General features: G+C 46.3%; 1 protein-coding gene across 1 annotated transcript in view; it reads right to left on the bottom strand.

Annotated features, from left to right (window-relative positions):
* The window catches only part of KIF14 (kinesin family member 14), a gene marked incomplete at both ends in the record, with an annotated part of 42,224 nt that extends 19,210 nt beyond the window's left edge, over window positions 1-23,014 (bottom strand). Inside the window, 16 exons of the mRNA XM_081038952.1 lie at window positions 1,075-1,222; window positions 2,785-2,945; window positions 3,673-3,775; window positions 6,883-7,067; window positions 8,962-9,025; window positions 9,291-9,438; window positions 10,292-10,460; window positions 11,690-11,809; window positions 12,176-12,292; window positions 13,138-13,245; window positions 13,677-13,707; window positions 14,544-14,596; window positions 15,596-15,694; window positions 19,286-19,373; window positions 20,086-20,340; window positions 21,846-23,014. Of these exons, the coding sequence (XP_080895078.1) occupies window positions 1,075-1,222; window positions 2,785-2,945; window positions 3,673-3,775; window positions 6,883-7,067; window positions 8,962-9,025; window positions 9,291-9,438; window positions 10,292-10,460; window positions 11,690-11,809; window positions 12,176-12,292; window positions 13,138-13,245; window positions 13,677-13,707; window positions 14,544-14,596; window positions 15,596-15,694; window positions 19,286-19,373; window positions 20,086-20,340; window positions 21,846-23,014 (3,018 nt within the window). The remainder of the gene's footprint in view (window positions 1-1,074; window positions 1,223-2,784; window positions 2,946-3,672; window positions 3,776-6,882; window positions 7,068-8,961; window positions 9,026-9,290; window positions 9,439-10,291; window positions 10,461-11,689; window positions 11,810-12,175; window positions 12,293-13,137; window positions 13,246-13,676; window positions 13,708-14,543; window positions 14,597-15,595; window positions 15,695-19,285; window positions 19,374-20,085; window positions 20,341-21,845) is intronic.
* Window positions 23,015-27,702: the final 4,688 nt, after the last annotated feature.

Raw genomic sequence — 27,702 nt, 5'->3', positions numbered from 1 at the left:
ATTGACTCACTAACAGAAAGCTGCTCTGTAGCTTCTCTTCCTCACGGGCAGTGACAAATCTAACCAAAAATAAGCATCACCAGTGAGACCTTTGTGAGTACTCACCCCTAAATGGGTTTCAGAATGCAAGAGGCCATGGAGAGCGCCTGCAGGGCCCAGCATGGTACCAGGAGTGATAATGGCCCCTGGGGAAACTCATCACTGTAGTGCTTCCAAGTGTCTATTTGTGATACTGAGCTGACCGTGGGAGAATTCCAAGAAATGGAGGACCAGGGAACACACAAGAGCTCAAATAAAACAGGACCTATAAGAAGCTACTGCATTTTCTGTTTCTTCCAGCAGCCACGGGTCGGCCACCAACGTGCTCCCTCAAGTAAACATCACGGCAGGTAAGCCACCCTATGGCGCTGACACTGACACTCCCCCAGCTCCTAGGGATGTACCATTTCACAGCCACGTGTCACAGGACATAACCATTTCACAGCCACGCGTCACGGGACATAACCATTTCACAGCCACGCGTCACGGGACATAACCATTTCACAGCCACGTGTCACGGGACATAACCATTTCACAGCCACGTGTCACGGGACATAAGCATTTCACAAGCACACGTCACGGGACATAACCATTTCACAAGCACGCGTCACGGGACATAACCATTTCACAAGCACGCGTCACGGGACATAACCATTTCACAGCCACGCGTCACGGGACATAACCATTTCACAGCCACGCGTCACGGGACATAACCATTTCACAGCCACGCGTCACGGGACATAACCATTTCACAGCCACGCGTCACGGGACATAACCATTTCACAGCCACGCGTCACGGGACATAACCACTTCACAGCCACGCGTCACGGGACATAACCATTTCACAAGCACACGTCACAAGACAACCATTTCACAGCCATGTGTCACAGGACATAACCATTTCACAAGCACACGTCACAAGACAACCATTTCACAGCCACGCATCACGGGACACAACTATTTCACAACCACACGTCACAGCCACACGTCACGGGGGCCAAGGGCAGAGAAAGGAGAACCAGTTCTGCCTCTCACCAGCTCTGCTTCCAGCGCTTCTATGCGGCTTTCATACGCAGCTTTCTGAGAAGAGAGCTCCTGCTGAGCCATTTCTCTCGCAATCTGGATGCCATGTAACATTTCTTGCTTTGCTCTCAGCTGCGCCTCTTTTATTTCTGCTTCCAGTCTACAAAGAGCAAAACATTCACAGGACGTGCTGTCACGAGTTCTTCATTTAACGTTCTGCACCACATTGGAACGCTTTCCATTAAACAAAAAGTTCTATCTTAAAACTCAATTTCTGACAGCCCGTCAATAGTGTTCTTAAATTTTTATTATCTTTAGAATTGTTTACACACAAAAAATTAAAGGATGAAAAAAAACTTGCTTATTTTTAATTTAGTTACTATTGCAGCTGCCTGATAGTTAAGTTAATGTACTTTTCTGCTTAAGAAAAATATGCTTAAAAATGCTTAAGAAAAATAACTTATGTAAAAACGTGATGTTATGGTGAGCTCTGCAGTAAACAGTAGACTTATTATAGTGAACACAAAATAAGGGTCTCTTATGTTAAACCGACAGTGATTAGAGCAAATACGTTATGTCATGTATCGGTATCTTTCATGTTTAGGACGTAGAGTAGGAAAACAAGGAAATGCATCTAAAAGCACGTGACACAGGCTGATAAAGCAGAGACTGTACCGTATATTTTGAACCATCTATAACAGACATTTCCATTCATTCCCAATTTTACTGAAAATGAGAATGTCCAAAGAAAGTGGGTCAGGAGTTACCAGGGCAGGTGGGGAGTTAGTGTGTTGTGGGGACGGACCGTCAGTGGGGAAGACGGGAAAGTTCTGGAGATGATGGTGGTGATGGTGGCACTACAATGTGGCTGCACTGACCGCCACTGAACTGGACACTTAGGGGTCATTTAAAGGTGAGTTCTGTGCTATGCATGTTGTACAACAAAAACAAGAGCAAAGCACCTTCAGACATTGACGAGGACACAGCAGGACCAGCCCAGCCCACCTGGCCACGCCGACTCCTCCTCCTGTTCCCTTTGGTCATGGAGCCCTGCCTCCCCCTCTAACAGGTCTCTCCGCCCCGAGCACACAGCACTTGTCTTCCTTTAGTCGTCCCTTAACTGCACTGGCAGCCTGTCATCCAGGCTTGGGTCCTGGTGGTCTCCCTAAAAATGTCATTCTGACCATGTCTATCTCGTGTCTGCTTACAGTTCCTGAACGATCCCATATCCTTTAAGATAGAACCATTTCGTTTAGGAGGATACTGCTTAAATCAGAAATCCTATAATGTTGCATGAGCTAAAACCGGGCAAAAGGAAAGAAAACGGGTGCACCCCGGCCCCGCCCCGCCTTCTCCGCTGGCTACTTTCTAATGGTCTGTAAGGACTCCACTCCAGGGAGTGTCTTCTCATCCTCTAGAAACCTTCGCTGATCCCGGCCGGCACCAGGAGTCCCCACACAGAGCTGGGCTCTGTCCCTGCTGTGTGCTTGTCACCCCACGAGATGATGAATGCCGCCAGCGTGAGAGCTAAGTCTCAACTCTTCTTTCTATTCCCAGGACTAGGACAGGACAGGCACAAGTGGAATGAACAGGTGTACCAGGAGACAAGGCTCCGTCCCTAGAAATTTCAGTCCCGGCGACTCGTGGGAGCTGACTCTGCAGAAACACCCCTCCCCCGGCCCTCACCCCCCAGCCTTACTGCTTCACCCCAACAGCACTCACTGCGATCGCTGTGCCGTGAGCAGCTCGTTCTTTGCAAATTCAAAGTCCTTTGGACCCTCGCTCGTAAGAGCATCTCCACCAGACGGTCTCTTCCCTTTCTGGACTTCCACCGGATGATGAAATCTAAAATAATGGTCTCCACCGAGAACCACCCGATCACCCTAAGCACACAAAACAGTTACCGCTGGAAGCGAGTCTGAAGCACATTACTATGCTCAGTCATTCCACGCAGTCAGTCCAAGTAATGATAAACATAGAAAGCACAGCAACCGCCCTTTATGAAGCGCTTCCTACACGCCTAGAACTATGTTAAACACTTTACATACATCCCATGACACTCATGTTTCCCAAACCCAGGAGATACACGTCGTCATCCCGATGTTAGGAATAAGGAAACTAAGGCACACGGGGCTTCCTAGCAGCAGTAACAAGCTTTCACGAGCTGCCTGGCTGCAGCCGCTGTTAAGGCCCGAACACGATTCTTGTCCTTTACCCTCCCCGCCTGACACAGGACACAGATGCAGTGCCCGTATGTCTTGGTGTGCCTGCGACAGGCTGCTTTCTGCCAGTTGTCCCACTGCAATCATTAAAATGCGCTCGCAGGTGTCCAAGCAGGGGTGATACACAGACCCCGTAACTCTCCGAAGGTCACACAGCCAATGACAGGGCCAGCCCTTTGACCGTGTCTGGCCTGACCGTAAAGCCCGGCTCGTCACTGGACCCGGAACAATGCTGAGAGCGGGCCTCGTTCAGAACTTTTGTCTTTGCACCAAAAAAAAGGCAGTTCATGAACAAATAGAAAAGCGAATTTTCAAACTGGGACTCGAATAAGTTGAACAACTAGCCCAGAATCAAGCAACTTTAACATTTTGGTACCGGCCAACTTACATGATGTAATACTGTGGCTTCCAAAATATGTTTTCCATTTACGTATGTCTTTGCTTCCCCAACTGGGACAATACTCACCGTCCCATCAAAATTTCTGACAGTACTGTTAAGATAAAAACACACTATTAATATTACAGGACAGTTGCCAAAGGAAGAAAAAAGCAACACACGATGAGCCCGAGAGGATTCTTTGTTTTGCGTTAACGTTCACGTCAATTTGTGACAATAACTTAAAATTCTCTTACTTTCCTCCAACTAGATTCTGATGTGTTGATGAAAAGGCCTGATGAAAAGCCTCTCTAGAAATTCTATCCACCAGTGGAAGGAAGAGGTTTCATTGTATTTATTTCGGGGAAAAGAAAAAAGAAAAAACCTCCTCCGCCCGCAAAAAAAAACAAACACAAAACATATTAAAATATTGAAAATAGTTTACCTCTAAATGGAAGTCTTTTAATGTTCTTATTTTTCACTTTTCTAACTTTCTGGTTTTCTAGGAGTTTAAATACTGGAACAAACCACAAACATTTTCCTCTCACGAAAAATGGGGTATTAGAGACAGGAGAGCATGCAGCTAAGAGAATCTCAATGGACGTTGGCTGTATGGTGACACTGGAATGTCCCCTAGTAACGCTCTGTTCCTCTTAAGTCTTTCGTTCAGAGACTAGAAAGGAAACTCCAAAGTCCAATTTATCTTTGGGCTAACTGAACAGAAAGAAAGGAAACTGCAGCAAAAGCTGAGTCCTAACCCAAAACCTCCGGCTGCTGATTAGGCTCCAAAGTCTGTGATTAGAGAACAGCAGTTCCATTACTGCGGCTGGAAGAGACCAGGTGCCCTCAGAGCAGCGCCCCCGAGCAGGTGCCCCCAGAGCAGTGCCCCAGAGTAGGCGCCCCCCAGAGCAGGTGCCCCCAGAGCAGCGCCCCAGAGTAGGTGCCCCCAGGTAAGATGGCCAGCCCACCAATCCAGGGTGTTCATCAGCTAAAGGATTAAACCAGGTCTGCTTGCTCTGACCCCTCCCCTCTCCTCTTCAATCTACTCCGCCATCAAAACCCCTTGGCCTCACCTTCTGGAAGCCCCCTTATCTGCCACTATTTTCCCAGGAAAGCCCCACCCGGATTTTCCTTTACATCAGTTTCCTTCCTTTGTTTGGGTCATTACTTCAACAGGGGAGGTCCTCTCCCTTATGTCCATCATCTGTCAAGGCCCAAATTAGATGCTACAGTCCAAGAAGGGCTCCAGCTCACTGAGCGCTCCCTTCTTTCCATTTTTCAGCACTAAGTGTGCAAGACCATCTAACGTCAATGTGCACTGCGGTACTGAAGTCATTTATTCCCTGGGCTCCCACGTGCCAGATCTGTCTCAGCAGTGAAGACAAACAGTGAAACCGGCCCTCCCCCAGCTCCTGTCCAGTGAAACAACCACGGATGAGTGTACTGAAAGGGGAAATACAGGCTCTTCCCAGTCCCCTCCTGGCTCTAAAGTCTTTGGGAATGTGTTCTACATCTTTGCCACTGATGTAAATACTGCTGGATTTTTTTGTTGTAGAAAACAATTAGTTAACAGAAGAGCAAAAGGACCTGAAGAGCAGGGGCTCTGCCATGTCAAATATAAAGACATTCTAAAGCTCAAGTAATTAAAACAATGGGGTATGAGTTGGAAGAAATAGACTCCCACAGTTTTGGAAGTGTTTTGTCTGAACACTGCAGGTCACAAAAGTAACATACTATTTCATATATGGTACTGGTACACATGGTCATTCACACGGAAAATAAATGGACTTACATCCCTACTTCACACCTAACAAAAAACTGAAATGTGGAAGCAAAACTTCAAAACACCTAGAAGAAAATTAAGGAGACCATCTCTATGACCTCAGTGTAGGAAGGATTTCTCAAACAAGACACAAAAATTGACAACCACAAAGGAAGACTGATTGCAATAAAACAGAACTTCGATTCGCCAAAAGGCACAAGATAGTGAAAAGACAAGCCACACCCTGGAGAAAACATATTTACAACACATACAACCCACGAAGGCTTGGCAACAAGAGTATATGAAGAATTCCTAGAAATTACTAAGGAAAAAACAATCTCATTGAAAAATGGACACAGACGTGAATGGGCACCGAAGTCACTGAAGAACAAACAAAAACGGCCAGAGAACATTCGAGAAGATTGTTAGTGGAGGAAATTCAAACTGAACCCACAGTGAAGTACCATATCTTGTCCACCCAACTGGCATAAATGAAAGTCTGACAGTACTAAGTGTTGACAGGAGTGTGGAGTGACAGGTACCGTCAATGCCAATGGGAGTAGAAACTAATAACCATGTTGGAAAACAATTCAAAATTACCTAAAGTAAAGCTGAACATGCACATATCTTGCAACATAATATCTCTGCTCTCAGACATACAATTTAAGAGTGCTTCCCAAACTTTAAAAACTATGATGATGGCAAAATTGGAAAATCACAGTATTTATGCAGCCCAGGGGGTAAACAGAAAGACTGTCACAGCTGGAGGTGACTGTCTGGCAGGCCAGACCTCCCAAGTTCTGAGCAGCTGCCCTCGGGGCTCACAGCTCAGGCTGCCATAAGGGAACCTTCCCATTTGTACCAGCAGACACTACAAAGACATGCACTGCAACATTATGGGCAAAAAGTTACAAGCCACACACTGCCTATCAACAAACGTGACAGATTGTAGCAACATAAGAGACAGATAAACAAACACAATAAAATATTTTCCAGCACTGAAAATGAAAGGGCATCAACATGGATAAACCTTGACAACACAACGTGGAGCCCAGACAGTTCACATATCTTATTGCCAAATGGTACCTGTAAAATCGTTCAATTCATAGGACCAAAATTCACCTAGAACGAAAATCTCTAATTTGTCAATCTAACCAAAACTCCTGCTTCATGAGATGGATACAAGTCTCGTTCCCTGCCTGTGATTATAATTCCAAGAAACCATGCCCTCCACCACCAGATCACACACACCCAAACGAAAACAAGAGCGTTTTTACTTTGTGCCCATGTCATCCCTACAAAACACAGAGAATGGTTTTTTTCCTGGTAGAAGGTGCATGTGAAGAATTAAACCACAGAATCAGTGTAAAGGCATGTGCATGTGCAGGAAGTCACACGTCACGACGATATGCAGCCTACTGAGCGGACAGGTGCCTTTTTCTGTTCCAAGTCGCACGTACCAGTGGTCGTCAGCCACCAGCACCCCAGACAGCTGGATGTCGTGGCGGGAGCCTGGGAGACACTTGCCAACGGTCGTCATTCCCTCTTTTATCACGTAGAGCAGCATTTCTGACAGCTGAGGGTCTTCACTGAGATTCACAAGATGTGGCAAGTGCTTGTCCATTTGAAATGTGATGCCTGCTTTCTAGAAGTCAGAAAAAAATGGACCATAACCACAAGCATGGAATTGTTAAATTCCCTTCAAATGAACGGTCTACATTAAACATCAAAATCGCTCTACGTGAAGTCTCCGTAAATGAAGGTTTGTCTCCCTGTCAATTCACAGCAGAACGACTGTGGCAGCTCCCCACTGCCTGCCAACAATTCTTCCTGTTTTCAGACCTTCACATCTTATGCCAGGCTCACTCTCCTGAAAGGGTATTCTCAAAACATCAGTTTCCTAGCCAAGCACCTTCAATGACCTTGCATTTCCTCTAGGATAAAACTCAAACTCCTAGGCCTAGATGTTAAGCTCAATAAACTAACCGTAACACACGCCTCCCATTTCACCTCCTATGACCTTCCAAACCACTTGCTCCAATGGAACAGACCCACCACCATCCTCTGGCACCCCGAACTCTCCCACCTTTACTCTCATACAATTCTTCCTTCCCAGAAAGCACGTTCCCTTTTCTCCGCCTACCAAAATCTTACCCTGGCTTCAAAGCCCAACTCAGATCTCACGTCTTCCGTGACGCTGGACTGGCCTTTGTATGGACGTTTCCCCGTCCTCTGAATTCTTACACAACTCGCCTACCGATCATTTGAAGTATTTCCTGTACTGTCGGCACCTTTGCCCTGACCCATCCTCTCCCTCCTCCTCTAGAACCTCACTCCATGAAGGACTTTTGATTCCTATAAAAATGTCCAGGTCTCTTTCATCCTGTAAAGAAACAATACCATACCAGAGGCAAAGCTTGCCCTCCAGCTCACAGCCGTCCCTGACTCCTACAGCCTTCACCTAAGGTTTGCAGAGTCCAGTGAGGCTGTCTCCTCGTCCCTTATCGTGCCCCAGCCACGGCCACCTGGCTGCTTGTCACCTCTGCAATGACCTCGTCACTTCACAGTGCAGCGCACACACTTCAGGAACTTCAGCCTCAGTCTAGACTTTTCCATTCCTCTCAACACCCCACGTGGGAAAAAACCAGCTCCCGGTCCTTCTGATATGACCCCTTTGTGCCGCTTGGGTGCAGCTCTCCGCCCGCCATTCCAGCGGCCACTGCCTTTCTCCAGCCCTCCCCGTCTCCTGCCGTCACCTCAGCACAGGCTCCTCGATGGGGAAGTCTCCTGCCAGCATCAGTCTCTGCTCCCCAAGCCCGTCTCCCACACGGCTACCAGAAGCTCCTGTTTAAAACACGTCTGTGCACCCAAGTTCAAGTTCCTTACTGCCTCATAGCCTGAATCTACATCTCACTGCAGTCAAAGCTGGCAGCAGCATTAATTTACAACGTCTTCCTTCTCTGACACCCAGGCTGCGCTGTGCCTCCACGAACGTGGAATCCCTCTGCTCAGAAACTCCAGTTCCGTGAGCCTGAGGTCCTGCTCACAAAATCAGGCTGAGTTGTCCCTTTCTCTGCCCTCAGCAGAGTTCATCATTTCCTCCCTTCTCCTGCTTCTCTACCGGTTACGTCCTTTGCATTGCATTTGGGGGAACCATGTGAAACTGCCAGTTTTCACCTAAAAACTGGAGTCGCTGATGGTTCACACTGCACGCAAGTCACCTAATGCTACTTTGCAGACCTCCCTCTGGATCATGGGCTGTCTGAGCACCACAACTCCGGGTTACTCACCTGGCCTCTCCATGCCGGCACAGCATAAACATTTACGAAATGTTTGCTGAACTACATAGTCGGTTTCTATGTTAACTTTCCAACTAGCTTACGGGTTCTTGATCTCAACACTTCTGTATACTAATTCTCTTTACAGCCTTGCTTTGTAGAGCAGTATACAGTATACAGTAAGCATGGGAGAAATTAAATTTGCATATTTATTGGCATGTCTCTTTAACTTTTAAGTCAGTTTAGAAAGTCGAGAGATACCTGTAACTCCTTTATTTCTTGAAGTTTTCTTTTTTCAGCTTGTTCAAATTTTTCTTTCCATGCTCTTTCCAAAGACAAACAAAATAACAATTAAAAATATGCAAATATGTATGACTGAGAATTGAGACAATCAATAAAGATTATTAAACCACTTAGGAATAAATATGACAGTCTGGGGGTGGGCTGCTCTACTGCGGAGGAGGATGGAGGGAGAAATAGGCAGAATCCTCCTAGACCCCTCCTCCCGCCCCGCCCCTGCCCCGCCCCACCTCGGCCTGGCCCGTCCTAGGGCTCCAGGCAGCACAGGTAAGGTATTGGGTGTAGCCCACCTTTGCATTTCCGCCATGTCTCGCTCCTGTTGGTGCAGTTTCATTCTTAAGGATGTTATTTCTTGTCGACAGAGCCGATATCTTTCAGGGTCAATATTCTGACGGCTTCTTTGAGCAGCTTTTAGCTTTTCAATTTCTGCTTTCAATTCTAAATATTTGTTAAAAGATGCCTGATTGGTAACATTCAACATATAATAATTTACACATAATCCTCCATAATCCTCGGCATAATCCTCCAATATTCCATTTTGTTTGAAGTTTTAAAGATTACTAAGTAAAATGGAATCTTTGCCGCAATCAGTTTTACTGCCCTAGATTATCTATCAATCTCTACCTAACCTTGACCTAAAAAAGTGCTTCCATATTCGTGAACTCTCCCCCTCGTACGTAGGATGGCCATCTAATGCACTCTTCAGAAGGGAAGGGGGCACTGGTAATTACACGGGGACAGACACAGGGCCAGAGGATGGGGATAAAGGGTGGTGGTTCCACAGAAACAAGGAGGGGAGGACATGTCCAGACTCCCTGCGGGGTTCCAGTGTCTCCTACGCAGATGAGTGCCAAGAGGTAAATCCAGAGCGGCATTTGGCGTAAGTGACGCCAGAGAAGTGCTAAAACTCAAGGCCAAGTAGCATCTGGACCGAAGAACCAGGCGAGACCTCAAACGGTGACCACGGAGGGAAGGTCCTGCGAGCAGAACTGAGTACCGGACCAGTGCCACCTGTGTATGTGACGCGGTGCACAGCTACCCTTCCTTTGCTCCTAGTCCCCAGTACCCACGGCCTTCTATGCCCTCTTCCTGGTTGTTTCAATATTCGTTCTCTCACCCACTGCCCCTCTACCTACCTTCTTCCCTCCCTGCAGGATGACGACCAAAATCTACTACGAACAAGCAAGGGAAACATCTTTGATTTTCTTAAGTTGCATATTTTCAGGGCCCAAATTAATATGTGAGATGAAAGTGTCGCAAAAGAACTGTAAGCCTCTAGAGAAACCCTCACCTCTGATCAGCTTCGCGTTAACATCTTCATTGACTTTGGCCACATTCACTATCTTCCGGGCCTGCTTAGCATAGCGCAGAGTGCTCAGCGTCTCCTCCACGCTGCTGGCGGCGGGACTGACTGTAGCAATCATCGCAGTTTTTGAGTTTCCACCCAGGCTTTCTTTTAACAGCCTGCAAGGAAAAGAGCCCTAATGAGGTCCTGCTTCTACAGCAACCTAATAACAATAATTACCTAGGAAGCACAGAACAAACTAACAGGAGCATAATGCAGTCTCACACTCTTCACTCCAGCGAGAACGTTTTTGGCATTTGTATTAGTTGGTGCAAAAGTAACTGCGGTTCAAAAGGTTAGAAATTATTGCAAAAACCGCAGTTACTTTTGCACCAACCTGATAGTTGTTTTTAGATCTCAGAAACACTTCATTTTCTCTTATGCTTTTTACATTGCTTCATGAAGCAATAATCTGTGCAAGATTTTAAAATACAGTTAACCATCACTGTTTAGTAAGTGTCCTCTCCCCAGACTTGAGGAAAGAGTTGTGTGTTGGCCACCTCTGAATTTCTAGTGCTGCCACAACCTTTTCGAGAAGGTGCTCTCGTTAATGTTGAAAATGGTGAACAGGCTTGTAAACAAAAATTTGTTTTCTATCAAATGCAAAAGACTTTATTCTCTAAAATAGAGAATAAAGTGTACAGACTAAAAAGCCTATCTTTATTAATGAAGAATCAGTCACTATTCTTAACTTTCAAAGGCATAAAAAAGGGTCAGATTTTCCCTCACAGGATTTCAGATGCCAATCATATTATAATAAACCATTTCTGAAGATACACCTGTCAAGTACAGATGCGGTCCTTATCATTAATGCTTATCAGAACTGGATATTAAATCTGTACAGATATAACCTGAATGGAGGGTATCTGAAATGAAATACGCATTCATTAATGAAAGCACATCAAACACTTACATGCTGGCCAGTGTGCTAAGCAAACAAAACTGTTGAGTTTCCCTCTGCACACACAGGACCATGCATGGTGACACTAGATGCCCAAATCCCGGGCACTAATCACAGGAAGGACAGTGTCACCTGCTTGTACTGATAGAGAGCTACTGTGCATGGACTCTCATTAATCACTGAATGATCATTACAATCCTAAAAGACAGGTACTGATATTACCCCGTTTTACGGAGAGGACACAGGCTAGAGGACCAGTGATTCGCCCACAGTCACAGAGCTTGTGGGATGCAGAGCCGAGATGCAAACCCAGGCAGTTTGGCTCTAAGATTCATACTGCTAACCACTGCTTCCCTGCCCCAAAGTTCTGGGGAGTCCGTCCACTGTTCTTTTCCCCACATATTCACTCCATTTTAGATAACTCTTTGACCTTCGAAAGATACTTGCCATGTGAGAACCGATTCGCGATAAGGAATGAACACCCTCCTGTGGTTTGCTTGTTCAGACAGCGCGGATATGACCTTCCCCAAAGTCAGCAAGGACCTGTTAATGCTCACGCCTTCCTGCACACAAGGGACAACCAGGTTGTAGTGTAAGCCGGCTGCTCCAAACCAATGTATGTCACAAAAATACTTCTTCCCTCCATGATTACGGCCCCAATACCTGCTTCCATATACTACCTACTTTCTTACGATGCAAAATTTGCCAATTTTCTTTGAAAAGCAATCATAACCAAAAAGAATGGCTCGCTCTTTAAACCACAGCAATGCAGTCTACAAAGTGCCAATACAGATTTGTGTGTGTGTGTGTGTGTGTGTGTGTTGGGTTTTTTTTTTTTTTTTTTTTTTGGTTAAGTGTATTTCCTTTGAAATCTCCTAAGAACAAAGCCCTAGGGAATGAACCCGGTCAAAGGAAAGCACCAAATGTACCTTCAGCTGCTCCCCCTGGGTGTGAGCGGAGGCACTGCGCTCGCTGCCTGCCAGGTCGATGAGGTTTATGCGGCTGGTGATTCTGTGGTCGTGCTCTTCCCCATCCACAAATTCCGTCTGTAGACAATGGTATTAAAATAACACATCATAAGTTCTTCTACGGCTTGGCTTCCACATGGGTCTTCAAAAGGGAAAGTTACAAGCTGCTCACTTATTTTTCAAACTTTCCCTCTTGAATCTGAGATAATTGATAATACATAAATACTCAAGACTGCACTGAGCAGTGTTTGGCTTCTGCCAAAATAAAACAAACAACTTTAAAGGGATGAAAACCTGCGACTACTCAATTACATAACAAAACAACTATACACAGACAAGGAGCTTAATACACAAAGTTGTCTATCCCAGCATTAAAGTAGCAAAGGGTTTCAAAGCAACATAAATGCCCAACAGTAGAGAACACCTCGTGGAATCAACATAGTCAATGGAATATTAGGTAGCTGTGAGAAATAATACTTTGCAAAGAATTTTAATAGCATACAATTGTTGTAGGCTTTGTAAATTTGTTTCAGTGTGATTGTAAAAGAACCGAAAGATTATAAACCAAAATGTTTAGAGGGATTTTGCGTAGCAGAATCTATGCAGAATTTTTAAAAAATTTTTTACTTTTTGATGTCATTTTCCAAATACTGTACAATCACCATGTATTATTGATAATATCACATCGTACATTGATATCAATGATATCATGATAATCATGTGCTACTGATTTTTAAAACAGCGAGAAACATAGCACCATGTATACCAAAATGGATTCTGAGTTATTGTGTATGTTTCCTAAAATCCATTATGTTATCTATTTATATGAATGTACTTTTACCTTTAATTTAAAGAAAAAAATAAGAGAAACTTGAACATACTGACTGCCTTCCCCAAGAAAAGAATCGACAACAAAAAAATACCTTGGTCTGTGTCATCACCAGGGTAAAAACCGAGTGAGACCGGGAACTTTTATCATTCATACCAGTGGCAGCAGTGGCTCTCTGCTTGTTCCCCAATTCCAGCCAGCTCTAAGAGAGAAGAGGGGGTCAGCACTGTGGGCTCCAATTTATTGAAACAATTAGGAACAGGTTAAGTGGGCACATTTGGTAACATGCACACATCTATAAGCTTATAAAATGAAATTCATAACAAATGGTTAGCATTCCATGATTTGTATTCCCGTTGTCTACTTTTCCTGTTACTCAATCTGAATCAGGAAATAATACCTTTAAAAGGCTATTTCTATAACTCTAAGATGATATGATGGTCAATTTTTATTTTTAGTTCAGAAGAGTAATTCTTTTGATTAAAGTTTAACAAACAAAATCAGTTCATGATACATTAACAAGATTAACCCTTTATTCACGCAAACAGCAATTGAGGAGAAATATTTTTATGAATATTTATGATTATGGTCTTTCTATCTCATGAAAAGAAGACAAAATACAATCAATCTTACCTGGATATCAGAGTAAGAACTGACAACATTCCTATTTTTAGAAAGTAAAAAGACAAAATCAATTTGACTGATGATTACACTTTTGTTCTCATAAAGTAATAGTAACCTTTTAATTACATAGTTAGTCTCTGAAGACCACAATGGAATAATTTACATGTTATTATTAAAGTAATTCTCACAGAATCTTTCTTTCACTTTCTCCATTCTTAAAGGATAGGAAATAAAATAAAGCATTAATTTTACCAAAAAGGATGACAGTATTTTTCTTAATATAATGAAGCAGCTCAGCATCTTAACACGATGACATGCACGTCTAAATCATGGAAGCAGCAGATGGACTCTAACCCACATGTGTCCGCACAGCTCTATGTAAGGTGAGTGTGGGAGTGGGTAGGCAGGTGTGTCTGAGTCTTGATACACAGCCACACGTGTTACATGGAGCTGAATCCACACTGAATCGCCTTTCCTTTCACTTAGGAGAAGCACTCGGAGAGTTGGTGGACAACGTACATGAGTCTAAGCACTTTTCAAACTCTTCACATTGAACTCCTCTTAGCACCATCTCCCCTCTTCAGCTTAAATTAATAGATACAGAGAGCAGCTTGAGAGGGAAGGCTTAAGCTAACGGGGAAAGCGGGTAAAAGGGAGAAAATCCAATATTGCATACTCAGGGTAATTAGCACTCTATGCCAGGCACGTGACAGGCGCTGAACAGATATAAACAGGTCTGACACGCAGTGTTTATTCCGACAAGGCGGAGTTGACTGGGAGCGAGAAGGGTGGACGCATGGACAATTGTGTCCCCAGCACCAATGGGGACAAGACTCCGTCCTGTTTTCTGTCCGCGCCTGCTGAGCAAACACTTACATCGACAGAGCTTCGACGAACGGCCCGGAAACAGGATGTTCCCTCACTCTGAGCTGTGGGAGCAAACGTTAGCTGCAGTAAGAAGACGAGACTTCATATAAAGTACATGTGAACTAACTTTTCCCCCTATGTTTCGAATGTAAGGTAAGAGATCTGTCTTAACTGTACCCAGAAAGAAATAATAAAGGTTCTCGCAAAACAACCTGTAAGGCCTCAGGACCCTGCGGCAGCATCACACACAACCTGTCTGCACCCACTCCACGCGCCGCGGGTGCTGGAACACGGAAGCCCCGACGAGCGCTGGACCTTGGGTGCTGTGCCAGCCGCTATGTATGCTACTCATGTGCTTCCAGACACCTCTCGAATTATGTTCAATAAATTTCAGACACTGAACACTTTCTTCAGTCTTTCATTCTACATTTTAAACTTTGTGACGGGCAATGTTACACCAGGTGGCAGTCACAGACGACCCTGCGAGTCCAGTTTAAGTTTCTGGACCCTGCCCAGAGTAAACTGTGTGAGCGGCACAAGGGAGCCCTTCAGGCCATTTCTTTCTCTCAATCCTTTTCCAAATTAAAAACTGTAAATTCTAATAGCAGCTTTTTAAAAAATCTTATGTAGCAGTGGAACTTTCTATTTCAGAGAAAATACTACCTCTAAGATATCACTGTGCTACACGATCCAGTGAAATACACCCTATGATAACAATACCACTTTTCTAAGCTTCTCCCGCTCGCTGGCGTCACAGACATTAAGGGGTTTGGTGTTTGACTCGACTGGCCCAACTACATCTTCGTGTTGAACTTTTACACAATACTTGCTTAATATAAGAAGAGGTTAATGCAATAATGAACGTAATTTCCACTAACAATAATGTTCGGCTTATTTACTAAATAACAACGTACTTAGGCTGTCGGTCCCAACCACTGGCTGTCCTATAATAACATTCTAGTATCAATTTAAGCCATATGTATATCATCTTGAGAACTAATGTAATTACATGCATTTATAAAAACAAATTAAAAACAAATAGTAAATTGTTTTAATCTTACTGGTTGCTTTCTCTGCCCGTTTTCACCTTTACAAACCAGAAGGTCATGAATTTTTTCATTATAGACTTCAAAGAAGCTCATTTCAAGGTGATAGCGGACCTGGCAGGAATAGAAACACAGCAATTTATTTTTAAAGTCCTTGCATTATTCTGCAAATCATCTCTCTGATCACGGCCTCGTATCTAGAATATATAAAGAACTCTTACAACTCAACGACAAAAAAACAAAGAACCCAATTTAAAAAATGGGCAAAGGACTTGAATAGACATTTCTCCAAAGAACATAAACAAACTACCAACAAGCACATGGAAAGGTGCTCAGCACCGTGTCAGGAGAGAAATGCAAGACAGAACCACCATGAGAAACCACTTCCCACCCACCAGGATGGCTGGAATCAAAGAAACGGAAAACAAGAAATGACAAGGAGGTGGTGGAGAAGTTGGAAGCCTCCTGCACTGCCGGTGGGAACGGGAGCTGGGGCCGCCACTGTGGAAAACAGTCGTCAAAGGTTAAACCCAGAATTACCATGTGACCCTGCAACTTCACTCTTATCTACCCAAAAGAAATGAAAAGAAAGTCAAATAAAAAATTATCCAAATAAAAACTCGCACGCCCATGTCCACAGCAGCACTACGGAGTAGCCAGAAGAGGGAGACCGAAATGTCCAAAAGTTGATGACGGACAAACCGAATTGGTCCATCCGTACAGTGGAATATTATTCAGTCACAAAAAAGGAATAATGGGCTGACCCATGCTAAACACTGGTGAACCTCCAACGCATTATGCTCAGAGAAAGAAGCCAGACACAAAAGGTCACATTCTGCACATAACCCTGTTATATGAAATGTCCAGAAAAGGTAAATCCAGGGAGACAGGGAGTAGATCAGTGGGGCAGGAGTTGGCGGAGGAGATGGGTTGTAAGTACCTAAGGGGCACAGCGTCTCCTCTGAGGGTGATGAAAATTTGGGGAACCAGATAGAGGTGGTGGTTGCACATTATGAATGTACTAAATGCCACTGAATTTTACACTTTAAAATGGTTAGTTTTATGTTACATAAATTTTCTCTCAAGAAAAAAAATTTTAACAACAAAAGTCCTTGCATTTCTTCTTATGAACTTCTAGGAAAGGTTCCATTCAATCCAGTCAGTACCAACCTCCTACAGGTGTGGCTCTGGACTATGTTAGAAGGACACAAAGAAGAACAAGACAAGGGTCTTGGCCATGAAGTTCCAGCTCAGAGAAATATACCACACCCTGCAGCACATACGGCAGAGGGAGCATGACTATAAGTAAAATGACTAATCAGAGGGGAGAGAAAGGCTGCAGGAGAAAATAGGATGTGAGGTACAATAGTTGGAGTGGATGGGACCCTGTGTGTTGACATTTGATCTGGTAAGTTGGGCTCTTAAGTCAGTAATGCTCCCTGGCTGGGCCAGAAAGCAATCATCAGACTAAGAAGGGCTGAGCTTCTGTGCCTTCTGACTCTGAAGGACAGGGTATAAAAGGCCAAAAAGGGGAGATTTGCTTCAATACAGCTGACACTTAGGGCATGGTTTCCATATTAGTGAAGTAAATTTCATGCACTGGCCCAAAGTGAGTCAGCAACATCCAATACCAGCAGAATTGGAAGCTTCAAGGAAGCTTCAGAGAGATTTAGGTTCAATTTGCCAAATGTTTATTGGACCCCACTAGATGCAAAGCACTCTTCTAGGTGCTATGGGAGAATCTGAAATGAACTGGACAGTCTTTATCTTCAAAGAACTCACATTCTAATTGGAGATTTATATAATACAGTATGTGAGCAACCACCACTATCACCACCATCACCACCATCATCACCACCACCATCACCATCATCACCACCATCACCACCACCATCATCACCACCATCACCATCACCACCATCATCACCACCACCGCCATCACGACCATCATCACCACCATCACCATCATCACCATCATCACCACCTTCACCACCACCATCACCGTCATCACCATCATCACCACCTTCACCATCACCACCACCATCACCAGCATCACCAGCATCACCACCACCACCGCCATCACGACCATCATCACCACCATCACCATCATCACCACCTTCACCACCACCATCATCACCATCACCATCATCATCACCATCACCACCACCATCATCACCATCACCTCCATCACCACTATCATCATCACCAACATCATCACCACCATCATCATCACCACCACCATCATCACCACCACCGCCATCACCACCACCATCATCACCATCACCATCACCATCATCATCACCATCACCACCACCATCACCATCACCTACATCACCACCATCACCACCACCATCACCATCACCTATATCACCACCACCATCATCACCACCACCGCCATCACCACCATCATCATCACCACCTTCACTACCACCATTACCACCATCACCACCATTACCATCATCATGATCACCACCACCACCACCACCAGGTGATAAGTCTGCAGTGGGAGACAGGGCTCGTGTACTCAGCTCGCTTTTCCTCTCATGTTCTCAGTGAAGGCCATCAACGTCACTCTGTTTCTGCAGCAAGGAACATTGGCTCCTCTGTCCCTCATCTTCCACTTCTAATCATCACTAAGTCTTAGCAGTTCTACTTACTAAGATGTCCCAAATGTGTGCCCCTTGTTCATCCCAACTGCCACCCACTTAGTCTAGCTCTTGACATGCCCCCGTTATCCAGCTTGTGGTCCTACAGCTGGGCTCTTTGCCTCCAGTTCTGCCTCCCTCAACCCATTCTCCACACTGCAGCCAGACCCACTTTTAAAAAAAAAAAAAAAAAAGAGCAAATATGACCCCACTATTTCCCTGCTTGCAATCCTCCTGTAGCCTTCTACATTCCTGGAAGCAAGTTTCGTAACATCCTTCACAGGCTGAGTTCTGCCTGCCCCTCCCGTTTCATGTCTCATCACCCTGCACCCTCACATCCCATGATTAAAGCCAAGTGAACAGCTTGGAGATTCCCAAGGGCTCCCTGGCTCTCTGCACGTGCTGCTCCCTCTGCCAGGAATGTGCCCCCTCTTCCCCAAGCCAGTAACTCATGTTTCCTTCAAAAGTCAGCTCAGCTGTCCCTTGAAGTCTTACACATTCCCACAGCACGCTCTTCTTGCTCTGGCATAGTATTTACGTTATTTAGCATTTAATGGATTGTACTTGGCTGTTTTCTGCCCCTTTCTCCATTACACTCTCTTAACCCCAGGGGCTGGGTCTTCAATTCCTTACTCACAAATCAAGCCAACATTCTCCAACTTCACTACTGTCTTCTGCTTCCTGTTGTTCTAAAGTTTATGTCTGTGAACTCGTGGAATCTGTGTGCTGGCCTGCCAGCAGAGACACGCACAGCAGTGCACAGCTCCCACGCTGTCTCACACACACACACACACACACACACACACACACACACACAGTAATGAGGCAGAAAAAGCTAGAAGACAGAGATGTTCCGTCCATCACATCCACCAGGAGGAACTGATTCTGGATTTAGAATCCGGCCCTCTCTCTCCACACCACTGCTCCAAAGGAGCGTGACCAAGACCTCAGAACCACACCCTTCGCTCAGTAGTTCCGTAGAGGCCACAATTCTGATTTTAAGCTGATGTGACTCTTTTCTAGTCTAATACAAAAGCCTGCAGATAGCATGAGAACATACCTCTTGGGTTTGGTTTTTGGCTACTTGAGCAAAAAGATCTTCACAAAATCTCGGAATTATTCCCGGTTCTTCACCAAATCCCATCATCCTGGAAAACACATTATGAATAGGGGGAAATACAACTAATTAGGTTTTCTAAAGTTCTTTTTGGGGCATGGGTTGGGGAGGGGTGGGGAACCAGGTCATTCCACTGCGTCCTCAGTGTCTGAGAACTTGGGCTCTGGTGCCGAATCTGCCTGCCTTTAGTGCCGGCTTCCCCACCGATTGGGTCTGTGAACTTGGACAAGATAGCTCACATCAGCAAACCTCTACTTCCTCTTCTGTAAAATGGGAATAAATAAGAACTCTCTAATTCAAAGGGTTGATGGAAGAAGGCATAAGCAGAACCTTTAGCATAGCACCTGAAATACCGTAAAAACTCAGTAAATGTTGCTACTGTTGAAATTCTGAGTACTTCCTTCTGGGGCAGGTATTATTTCCTGCCGTTCGCTACGTGGCTTACTTTTAATTCTCACAATACTTACAAAATCACCTCTCTGGGCTTTGGTTTACACAGGAAGTATAATTTACAGCAAATTGAGGCCAATGATATTTACAAGGTAAACAGCATCTCATGCCAAAACTGAAGCCCAGTGGCTAAGCAACTTGACCAAGTCTGCGGAACCAGGAGGTAAATAAAACGGGTGAGGTTTGAGCCCAGAGCTATGTGTTTTCAAAACTATATTCTTTCTGTCAAACCACGCTGCTGCTCACAAAAGATGTAAACCTTTCTGGAGAGCGGTATCTGCAATCACACTTACGTGTAGGATTTTCCAGAGCCGGTCTGGCCGTAAGCAAACAGACAGGTGTTGTAGCCGTCGAAGGCTCGTGCCAGGAGCGGTGCCGCCAGGGTCTCGTAGACCCGGGTCTGGCTGGCGTGGCAGGGATGACACTCATCAAACGACCAGAACAAAACATCATAAACGAAACTGGAAACACGTTTCATGTCAGGATGTCTCACTACGATTTCTTCCCCATTCATGAAGACCACCTGGGACGTGTTCTCCACCTTCTCTCTTTAAAAAGAAGCACAAAGAAAAATACCAAGTTACTATCATTATTTTATGTATTATTCACATAGAATACAAAACTATTTCAATATAACATTTCATGGCAAGACAGCTGTTCTCTAGATTTGTAGAACATGCAGACTGTCAAATATAATTAGAGTGGGTTTCCAAAATATATTTCCTGCAGCTCCAGACTTCCTGTCCAGAAAACCAACGTGACTTTTACAGGGTTTGCTTTTTCCTTTTTCCCTTGAGTTCTCCCCTTTCCCATCCCACCTACTGTAACCTACCGATATTCTTCAGTTCACATCTGGAAACTTACTTATAATATAGTATAAAGAAATTTTGGAGGTACAAGTCTACATAAAGCTGGCATGATACACACATATAATTTCAACAGTCAGTTAAATGTGTGAGCCCTAAGTCTCTTTGGCTCCCAGTTATTGGTCTCATTAACCTACAGGCCTCCCCCACTTTACATTTTCTTCCTTAGAGTCTGGGTCTTCGTGTCCACCCTTCTTCCAGCTCAGACCTCAGTGGAAATCTCTCACTCCCTCTAGATCTGCAGGAAAACATTATCAGCCCTTGTCTGGCCCCAGATATCCCTTTTTGCCCCAACTCCACTTTAGATTAGAATTTAGCCTGGAAAGGACCTGCCGTGTCAATCTGGCAAGTGCCCTCCACGTCTGCCCCGCTGACGGGGTATGTCTGCTGAGTCTGGGATCAGGCACTTGGCCCCTTGCTAAGTTCTTCACCCATCGTTGAGTTTGGTTCCTACGGCCTGTTCTTCCCGCTGTTTCTCCTCCTGTCACGGCTCCCAAGGCTTTTGTTAGGTTTCCCCACTCTCTCCAATCAACGCACCCTCCTTCTCCTGTATCACTGTATCACTACCCCACACTTTCCCTAACAGGCTTTATTTCACTGTGACATTTTTCCCAGTTGTCCCTTAACATAGTTAAAAATAATCACATGCCACGGGCAGTTTCTCAGGTCCATCTTTTTCAACCTCGCCCGTAAATCATGCCTGTCCCACCCATGGTCACTGTGGAGAGATTTTGACCTTCAAAACCAAATCTGATAAATTACTGCCTTTATAAGCACTATTTATCGGAGATGATGGTGACGAGGGTCACCACTCTGGAAAAAGTTTGGGAGGCCCTCCTGGGGAATAAGCGACTGACTAAGGCTCTATTTAAGGGGGAGGTAGGCGATCCCGCCCTGTATCACAGATCTGAAATCACACTGCAATAGAAACTTAAGTCGGTCAGACTTTTTAAAAGCCGTGTCTCTAGATAAATTTACATTTGCAAAATATGGTGATTTCAATTATTTAATTTTACAGGCATTCATCAAAAGAAATCAATGCACTACAACTAAACCTAAAAGTTCTCCCTATAAAAATAGCACCGACAAGTTTGAAGACGCGTGAATACACTGACTTTCCAAGGCAGAGATGAATTAGGCATGTTGCGTGTCAGCAGTTCGTCTGGAGGGTAAGAGATGGAACGTACCTCTTGCTGAAAGGCCTCACGCGGACGGCCACTGTCACCTGACTGTTCTCTACTTTGTCGGGGTCTCTCTCTGTGGAGACAGCTTCTTCCTCAGGAGGGAAGGTAAGTTCTTGGGAGCGTTCCCTTTGCGTTGTGAGAAGAGAACTGTCAGGCCTTTGTTTAACTTGAAAGCTGGGCACCCTGTTTTTCAGTATGGACGTAGCTGGGCTTGTAAGCTGAGGCACACGCTTTGGGGTCAATTTGTGCCCTACAATACATTTCGTAGGTGTTTTTTTTTCTAAGCTTCCAAATGTATTTGAGTTTTTCGCACTATCCTTCCCAGAACTTCGATGATGTACGTTTCCTGTTCCCGACACTTGGACACCCAGCGTGCCCTGAGTGGGTTTCGCTGCAAGGCGTCCTGACCTAACCACGGCTGTCTGACTCTGGGGACCAACGGGCGCTCTGTGACTGAAGGACTTAAGTGCCACGTTCTCACCTGCCCCACTGAGAGCAGAAAACGTTTCTTTGTATTTTTCATCAGCCCTCATTTCAATGTCTTTCGGGTCTTCAGCTAAGGGTACAGACGGTACAACAAAAGAGTTTTTATCCTTATTTACAATTTTTACATTTGTACTGGTTTCCTGTGAAGCACAATTACTTTCTGCTGCACCTCCTACATTGTGGGCTATTTTCCACTTGTCCACAGAACCTGTTCCAGCTGTTTTCCACTTGTCCACAGAATCTGTCCCAGCTGTTTTCCACTTGTCCACAGAATCTGTCCCAGCTGTTTTCCACTTGTCCACAGAATCTGTTCTAGGACGACGCTGTAATGTAAGACGTGTCTCTCTCATTTTTTCAGTTGAGTCTCCCAACTCGCTACCAAGCAACGATGATTCTTTGGTCCTTGTAGCTCTTCTCTGAAGGGCCCATGTACCTACACGGTGAGGGGAAGCTGGTGTAGCTCCTGGGTTTTTACAGGCGGAAATAACATAAGTGCTATTTATGTCTCTGACTGGACCTGCAGAGCTCAGCACTGCAGCATCATTGTCACATTCCGACATCTCCAACTTCAGTTTCAGCTTCAGGCTGCTCCGGTGGCTGAGGGCGTCCAGTGAAAAACTCTTTGGGGAAGAAGGAACCCCAAGCCCATCACTGTTATTTCTACCATGTGCAGTGTGTACTGACATTGTGACAACACGTTCCTTTTACAAAGGATGTGGTTGAAGAACCTAAGCTCTTCTTTGGATGTTCATTTGACTTCCAGCCTATCAGTTTCCAAAAATATCTGCAACTACAAAAAAAATAAAAATAAAAAAAATTAGATTGCACAGACTACTAACAGGCTTTAAATATGAGAAGCTTCCAGTGGGAAAGCAGCTTCCCAGAGGAATACAGTACAATAAACTATGATCTCCAGCTCAGATACTGTCCCCAAGTAGCTTCGGACAAATCACTGCCTCCAAGAGCTTATAATCATCAGTCAACAAATATTGATTGAGTCCCCATTATGTAACTGCTATGGCTTTCAAAGTCAAGACCCCTGTTGCTATTTCCTCCATCTAGAAGGAATAGACAGGCAACCCTTATGCCAGGTCAAATGTGCCAAGTGACTTAAAAGATGTGAAAAGTACAGGTCAGCAAAGGTTTTGTTTAAAGTACCCGCAGCTCGGGGAGTAGGGAGGGAGACTGAAGGAAACCCTAGCACCTAAGTCAAAGACTGGAGCAAAGCACTTTTATAATGTAGGTGGAGTGTGTGTTAAATACAGCACTGTCTCATGGGATACCAACAGAAGTATTTCCAGCCACAGAGACTGAATCTGTCAAAATCCTAACAAGCATACATCAGTAAATATGGACAACAGAACAGTGGTCTCCAGAGCGGAAATATTCAATATGCACGCCAACTTTCAAGAAAGGAAATGCCCAGGAGGGCAGTAACCATAGGAACATGGCTTCAACTTCCCACACAAGTAAAGTGATGCTGGAGGTGCTGCAACACAGGCGTCTGCCTTCTATGGACCAGGAAATGCCGGGTGTTCCAGCTGGTTCAGAAAAGGAAGAGGCACTTGAGATCTGACTGCCAACCGTCCCTGGGTGCTGGCGTGTGCCAAAGGATTTCAGGTGAGTCTGTTTTGTGGACTACAGGAAAAGGCTTTGACTGTGTGAATCATGAAAATGATGTGGCTGCTCTGACAGAGATGGGGGCGCCTGAGCTCTTCATCGACACGACACGTAACCTGTACAGTGGACAGGAAACCACTGTCAGGACAGAATAGGGAGAGACAGCATGGTCTCCTACAGGCAAAGGTGCCAGACAAGGGTCCTTTATTTTTTCATATGAGATAGGCACCCCATCGTTTCTTTTTTTTTTAAATTAGTTTCAGGTGCACAAAACAATGTAATAGTTAGCCATTTATCATTTATATCCCTCACACAGTGACAAACCCCTCCCCCTGAGAGTGCGTTTTTATAGCCCTATTTGTTCAATCTATACGTAGAACACAGCATACGAAAATCTGGGCTAGACTCAGAGGAAGGAGGAGTAAAACCAGGTGGAAGAAGTAGCAGTAACTTAGGATGTGGAGATGCCACCATCTTCCTGGAGAAAGTAGCAATGATGTGAAATGACTTCTGATGAAAGGGAAAGAAGAAAGTGCAGAACAGGACTGCATTTGAACAGACAAAAATCATGGCTACAGAAGAAATACACCACTTTGACACAATGAAGGCATCGAAATTGGTTACAAATTTGCTTGCCTTGGCTGAGTTATCAGTTCAAATGGAGACTGCAGCCAAGAAGTCAAGAGAAGGCCGAGACTCGGAAGGGCAGCGACGGAAGAACTAGGAAAGGTCACCAAGAGCACAGACGTGTCATTAGGGACCAAGGCTGAGACCATCACACCCTCGTGTTCCCACTTACTACGTATGGACACAAAGGTTGGACGGGGAAGAAGGCGGATGGGAAAGAAATTGGTTCATTTGCACTATGGTGTTGGGAGGAGCTCCGTGGAGACCGTGGACCCATCACACCAGTGGAAGCAGACCCCAATCCTGTGAGTAAGAAACCTTTATTTGTTTTCAAAGTTTCCTGGTGGTTCCTGCTGAAGGGCTTCTTGCAATCCAAATAAGAACACGAGGGCTGGTCCCGCCGACACTGGTTATTAGCAGGCTGAGCCCAATACAAAACCAACAGGTGTGCGGCTAAGTATATGCCACCGTCTGCACCCAGCACGAACGCTCCCGAGAAAGAGGACAGCAGTGACAGCTGCCGCCTGGCGTCCAGCCAGCTGTGCTCCCCGCTGGCCGGGGCTGTGAACCGTCTCTACGGTTGCAGGCCTGCTTCCCGGGTGTCAAACGACACTGGCTCACACTGTGCCGTGGAGTCTGTGCAGAAACACAACAGCGGAGGTGAATCGGTGTGTAAGTCCTGTCCAAGTTCGCAGTGAAGGCCAAGCCTGGATGTCAGCCTCTTCCGGGCCCCCTTTTAACCGCCAGGACCGACCCTTCCCGCTGGGGAGGTAAATGTGAAGGCGAGAAATTCCATTTCCCTTCGTTGCTACTCACGCGAACAGACGCGGCTCTCGGAGCGTCCGGGACGTTTCTCCATCCGCCTAGAAGGACCACGGGGGGGGCAAGGCGGCGGCCCGGCCCCGCTCCCCGCGGTCCTGCTCTCGGATCCGCCGGAGCGGGACGGCGCGTGGACCGCCTCCAGCCACGGGCCCGGCGAGCCTCCGGGCGCGGCGCTCCGGCCGCCAGTCCCCCGAGCCGCTGCCGGCGCCCTCCCCGTCTCCGGGACCCCTCGGCCGCGACGCGGCCTGCGGAGCTCGTGGGGGCCCTGAGCTGAGCCCACCGCCCGCACGCCCCGCGCGGCTCCCACGCCTCGGCCGGCCGCACGACCCGCACCGCGGACACGCCCCTGAGCCCCGGCCCACACCACTCACCGCCGGCTGCCCCGGTCCCACAATTTGAATGGGCGCCCCGCCTTCTGATTGGCTGTTGGCCCTCGCGTCCGGCGCCGCCTTCTGATTGGCTATTGGCCCTCGCGTCCGGCACCGCCTTCTGATTGGCTATTGGCCCTCGCGTCGGGTGCCGCCTTCTGATTGACTGTTGGCCCTCGCGTCCGGCACCGCCTTCTGATTGGCTATTGGCCCTCGCGTCGGGTGCCGCCTTCTGATTGACTGTTGCCGGCGCCGCCTTCTGATTGGCTGTTGGCCGCCGCGTCGGGCGCCATTCTTTCGCTTCCTTTCGCCCCCGGAAGCGCCGCAGGTTGGGTCGCGGAGAATCTAAGGATGAGACCCGCCCGGGCCTCGGCGGGGATCTGGGCGGTCGGTGGGAGCCTGCCCACGTGGGCTTTAGATGAGAAGAGGGACGATGACACGCCTGTCCGTCCTCAGTGGACGAGAAGCGCAGTCTGTCCGCCTTCGCATCGTAAAAATGGCGGTCTGCCCCCAGGTTCATCATCAGTAGTGCTTTTCTAGTATTTCCGGTGTAAAGCGTGGACACGGGAAATGAACTGGGTGTCTTCCGTGGACTTTTTTCACTCCACGCTGAACATCCCAAACTGGAAAACCTGTCCGCGGCCCACCGTGAGAGAACGCGGCCCAGTGAGGCGGAGATGCGTCCTGCCGGGTTGTAATCGCGCATTAATCGGGACCGGACACGGCACGGCCGACGCTCAGCCGCAGCCTGCGCCCCCAGGGCTGCGAGCCCAGCACGGAGCGGGGCCGCCTGCCTCCTCCCGGGGCCACTCCCTGGCCCAGGGATGTCGCAGCCCTTCATGGATCACCCGCCACCGTGCCCACGTCGCAGCCTCGTCTGTCCGAAGCTGCCGATTTAATTCCGACCACAGGAATCATACTCCGCAGAAACACGACAGGGCTTGTGAGCTCGTGTGTATTACACTGAGGCGGCGCTTCTCTCTTCAAACCCTGTCCACAGCCGGCCAGCGGGGCAAGCCACTTCACCTCCGATGCCTCGGGTTCTTCGTCAGATGATGTCACCTGCCCTGCAGAGTTGTAACGATGACGAAATTAGACAATGTATGCAAAGTGCTGAGCACAGAGCCTGGCACGGGATTAAGGCTCAGACGTAAACTACTAAATCGCACAGCCTCGGGGAACTCTGCAAAACACCGAGAAGCACTCTTCAAGGCTGGTGCTGAGGAAGTAGGGTCTTGCACTTTATGGGCTCGCTGTTACCATGGTAATGACACATTTTATGAAGGATGGGGATGATGATTTAATCCCTAATAACCGCAAAATGAAATAGTGAGTCTTTTTGCAATGCACTTAACCGCACTCTATTAAAAATCAGGAGAGAGCAATGAAAAACGGTTAGGGGGAGCAGCACACGCATCTCCATTCTGCTCCAGTTTGATTAATTTCTTTTTTAAAACTTCAGATCGTGTGCATTTTTTGAAAGAGAGCAAGGAATGTAGAAAGAAATGTAGAAAATGCACGTCCAGCCAGCCCAAGGTTTGTAGGGTAAGCAGCCTGAAGGACCCTCAGCTCATGTCAAGGCTGAGACTCCGGCTAACATTGCCATCCAGCACTCCGCAGCAGCTGGCGGCATCAGAGCTCTGTCCACGTGGCACTGAAACCCAGGGAGTGCTTTGTTGACTGCCAACACAGCAGCTGTTTATTTTCAAATTTGACTCGTTAAAGTACTAACTAGTCCCTCTGAGGACCGCAGGTCATCAAACCTGCATGTCACTCAATCACTTTGCCTCTCTGAGCCTTGGCTTCCTCACCTGTAAAATGAGGAGATAACATGCCAGTGATTTGGAAGAAAAATCAAATTAGATCATACATGTGAAATGATTTGAAAAATACAACTCATCGCTGTAATTGAGAAAACGTTTAAACTATATACAGTT

Source organism: Rhinolophus hipposideros (assembly GCF_964194185.1).
Source record: "Rhinolophus hipposideros genome assembly, chromosome: 26".
Taxonomy (NCBI): domain Eukaryota; kingdom Metazoa; phylum Chordata; class Mammalia; order Chiroptera; family Rhinolophidae; genus Rhinolophus; species Rhinolophus hipposideros.
Note: the sequence above shows the minus strand (reverse complement) of the source record. Positions and strands in the feature narration are given on the sequence as shown.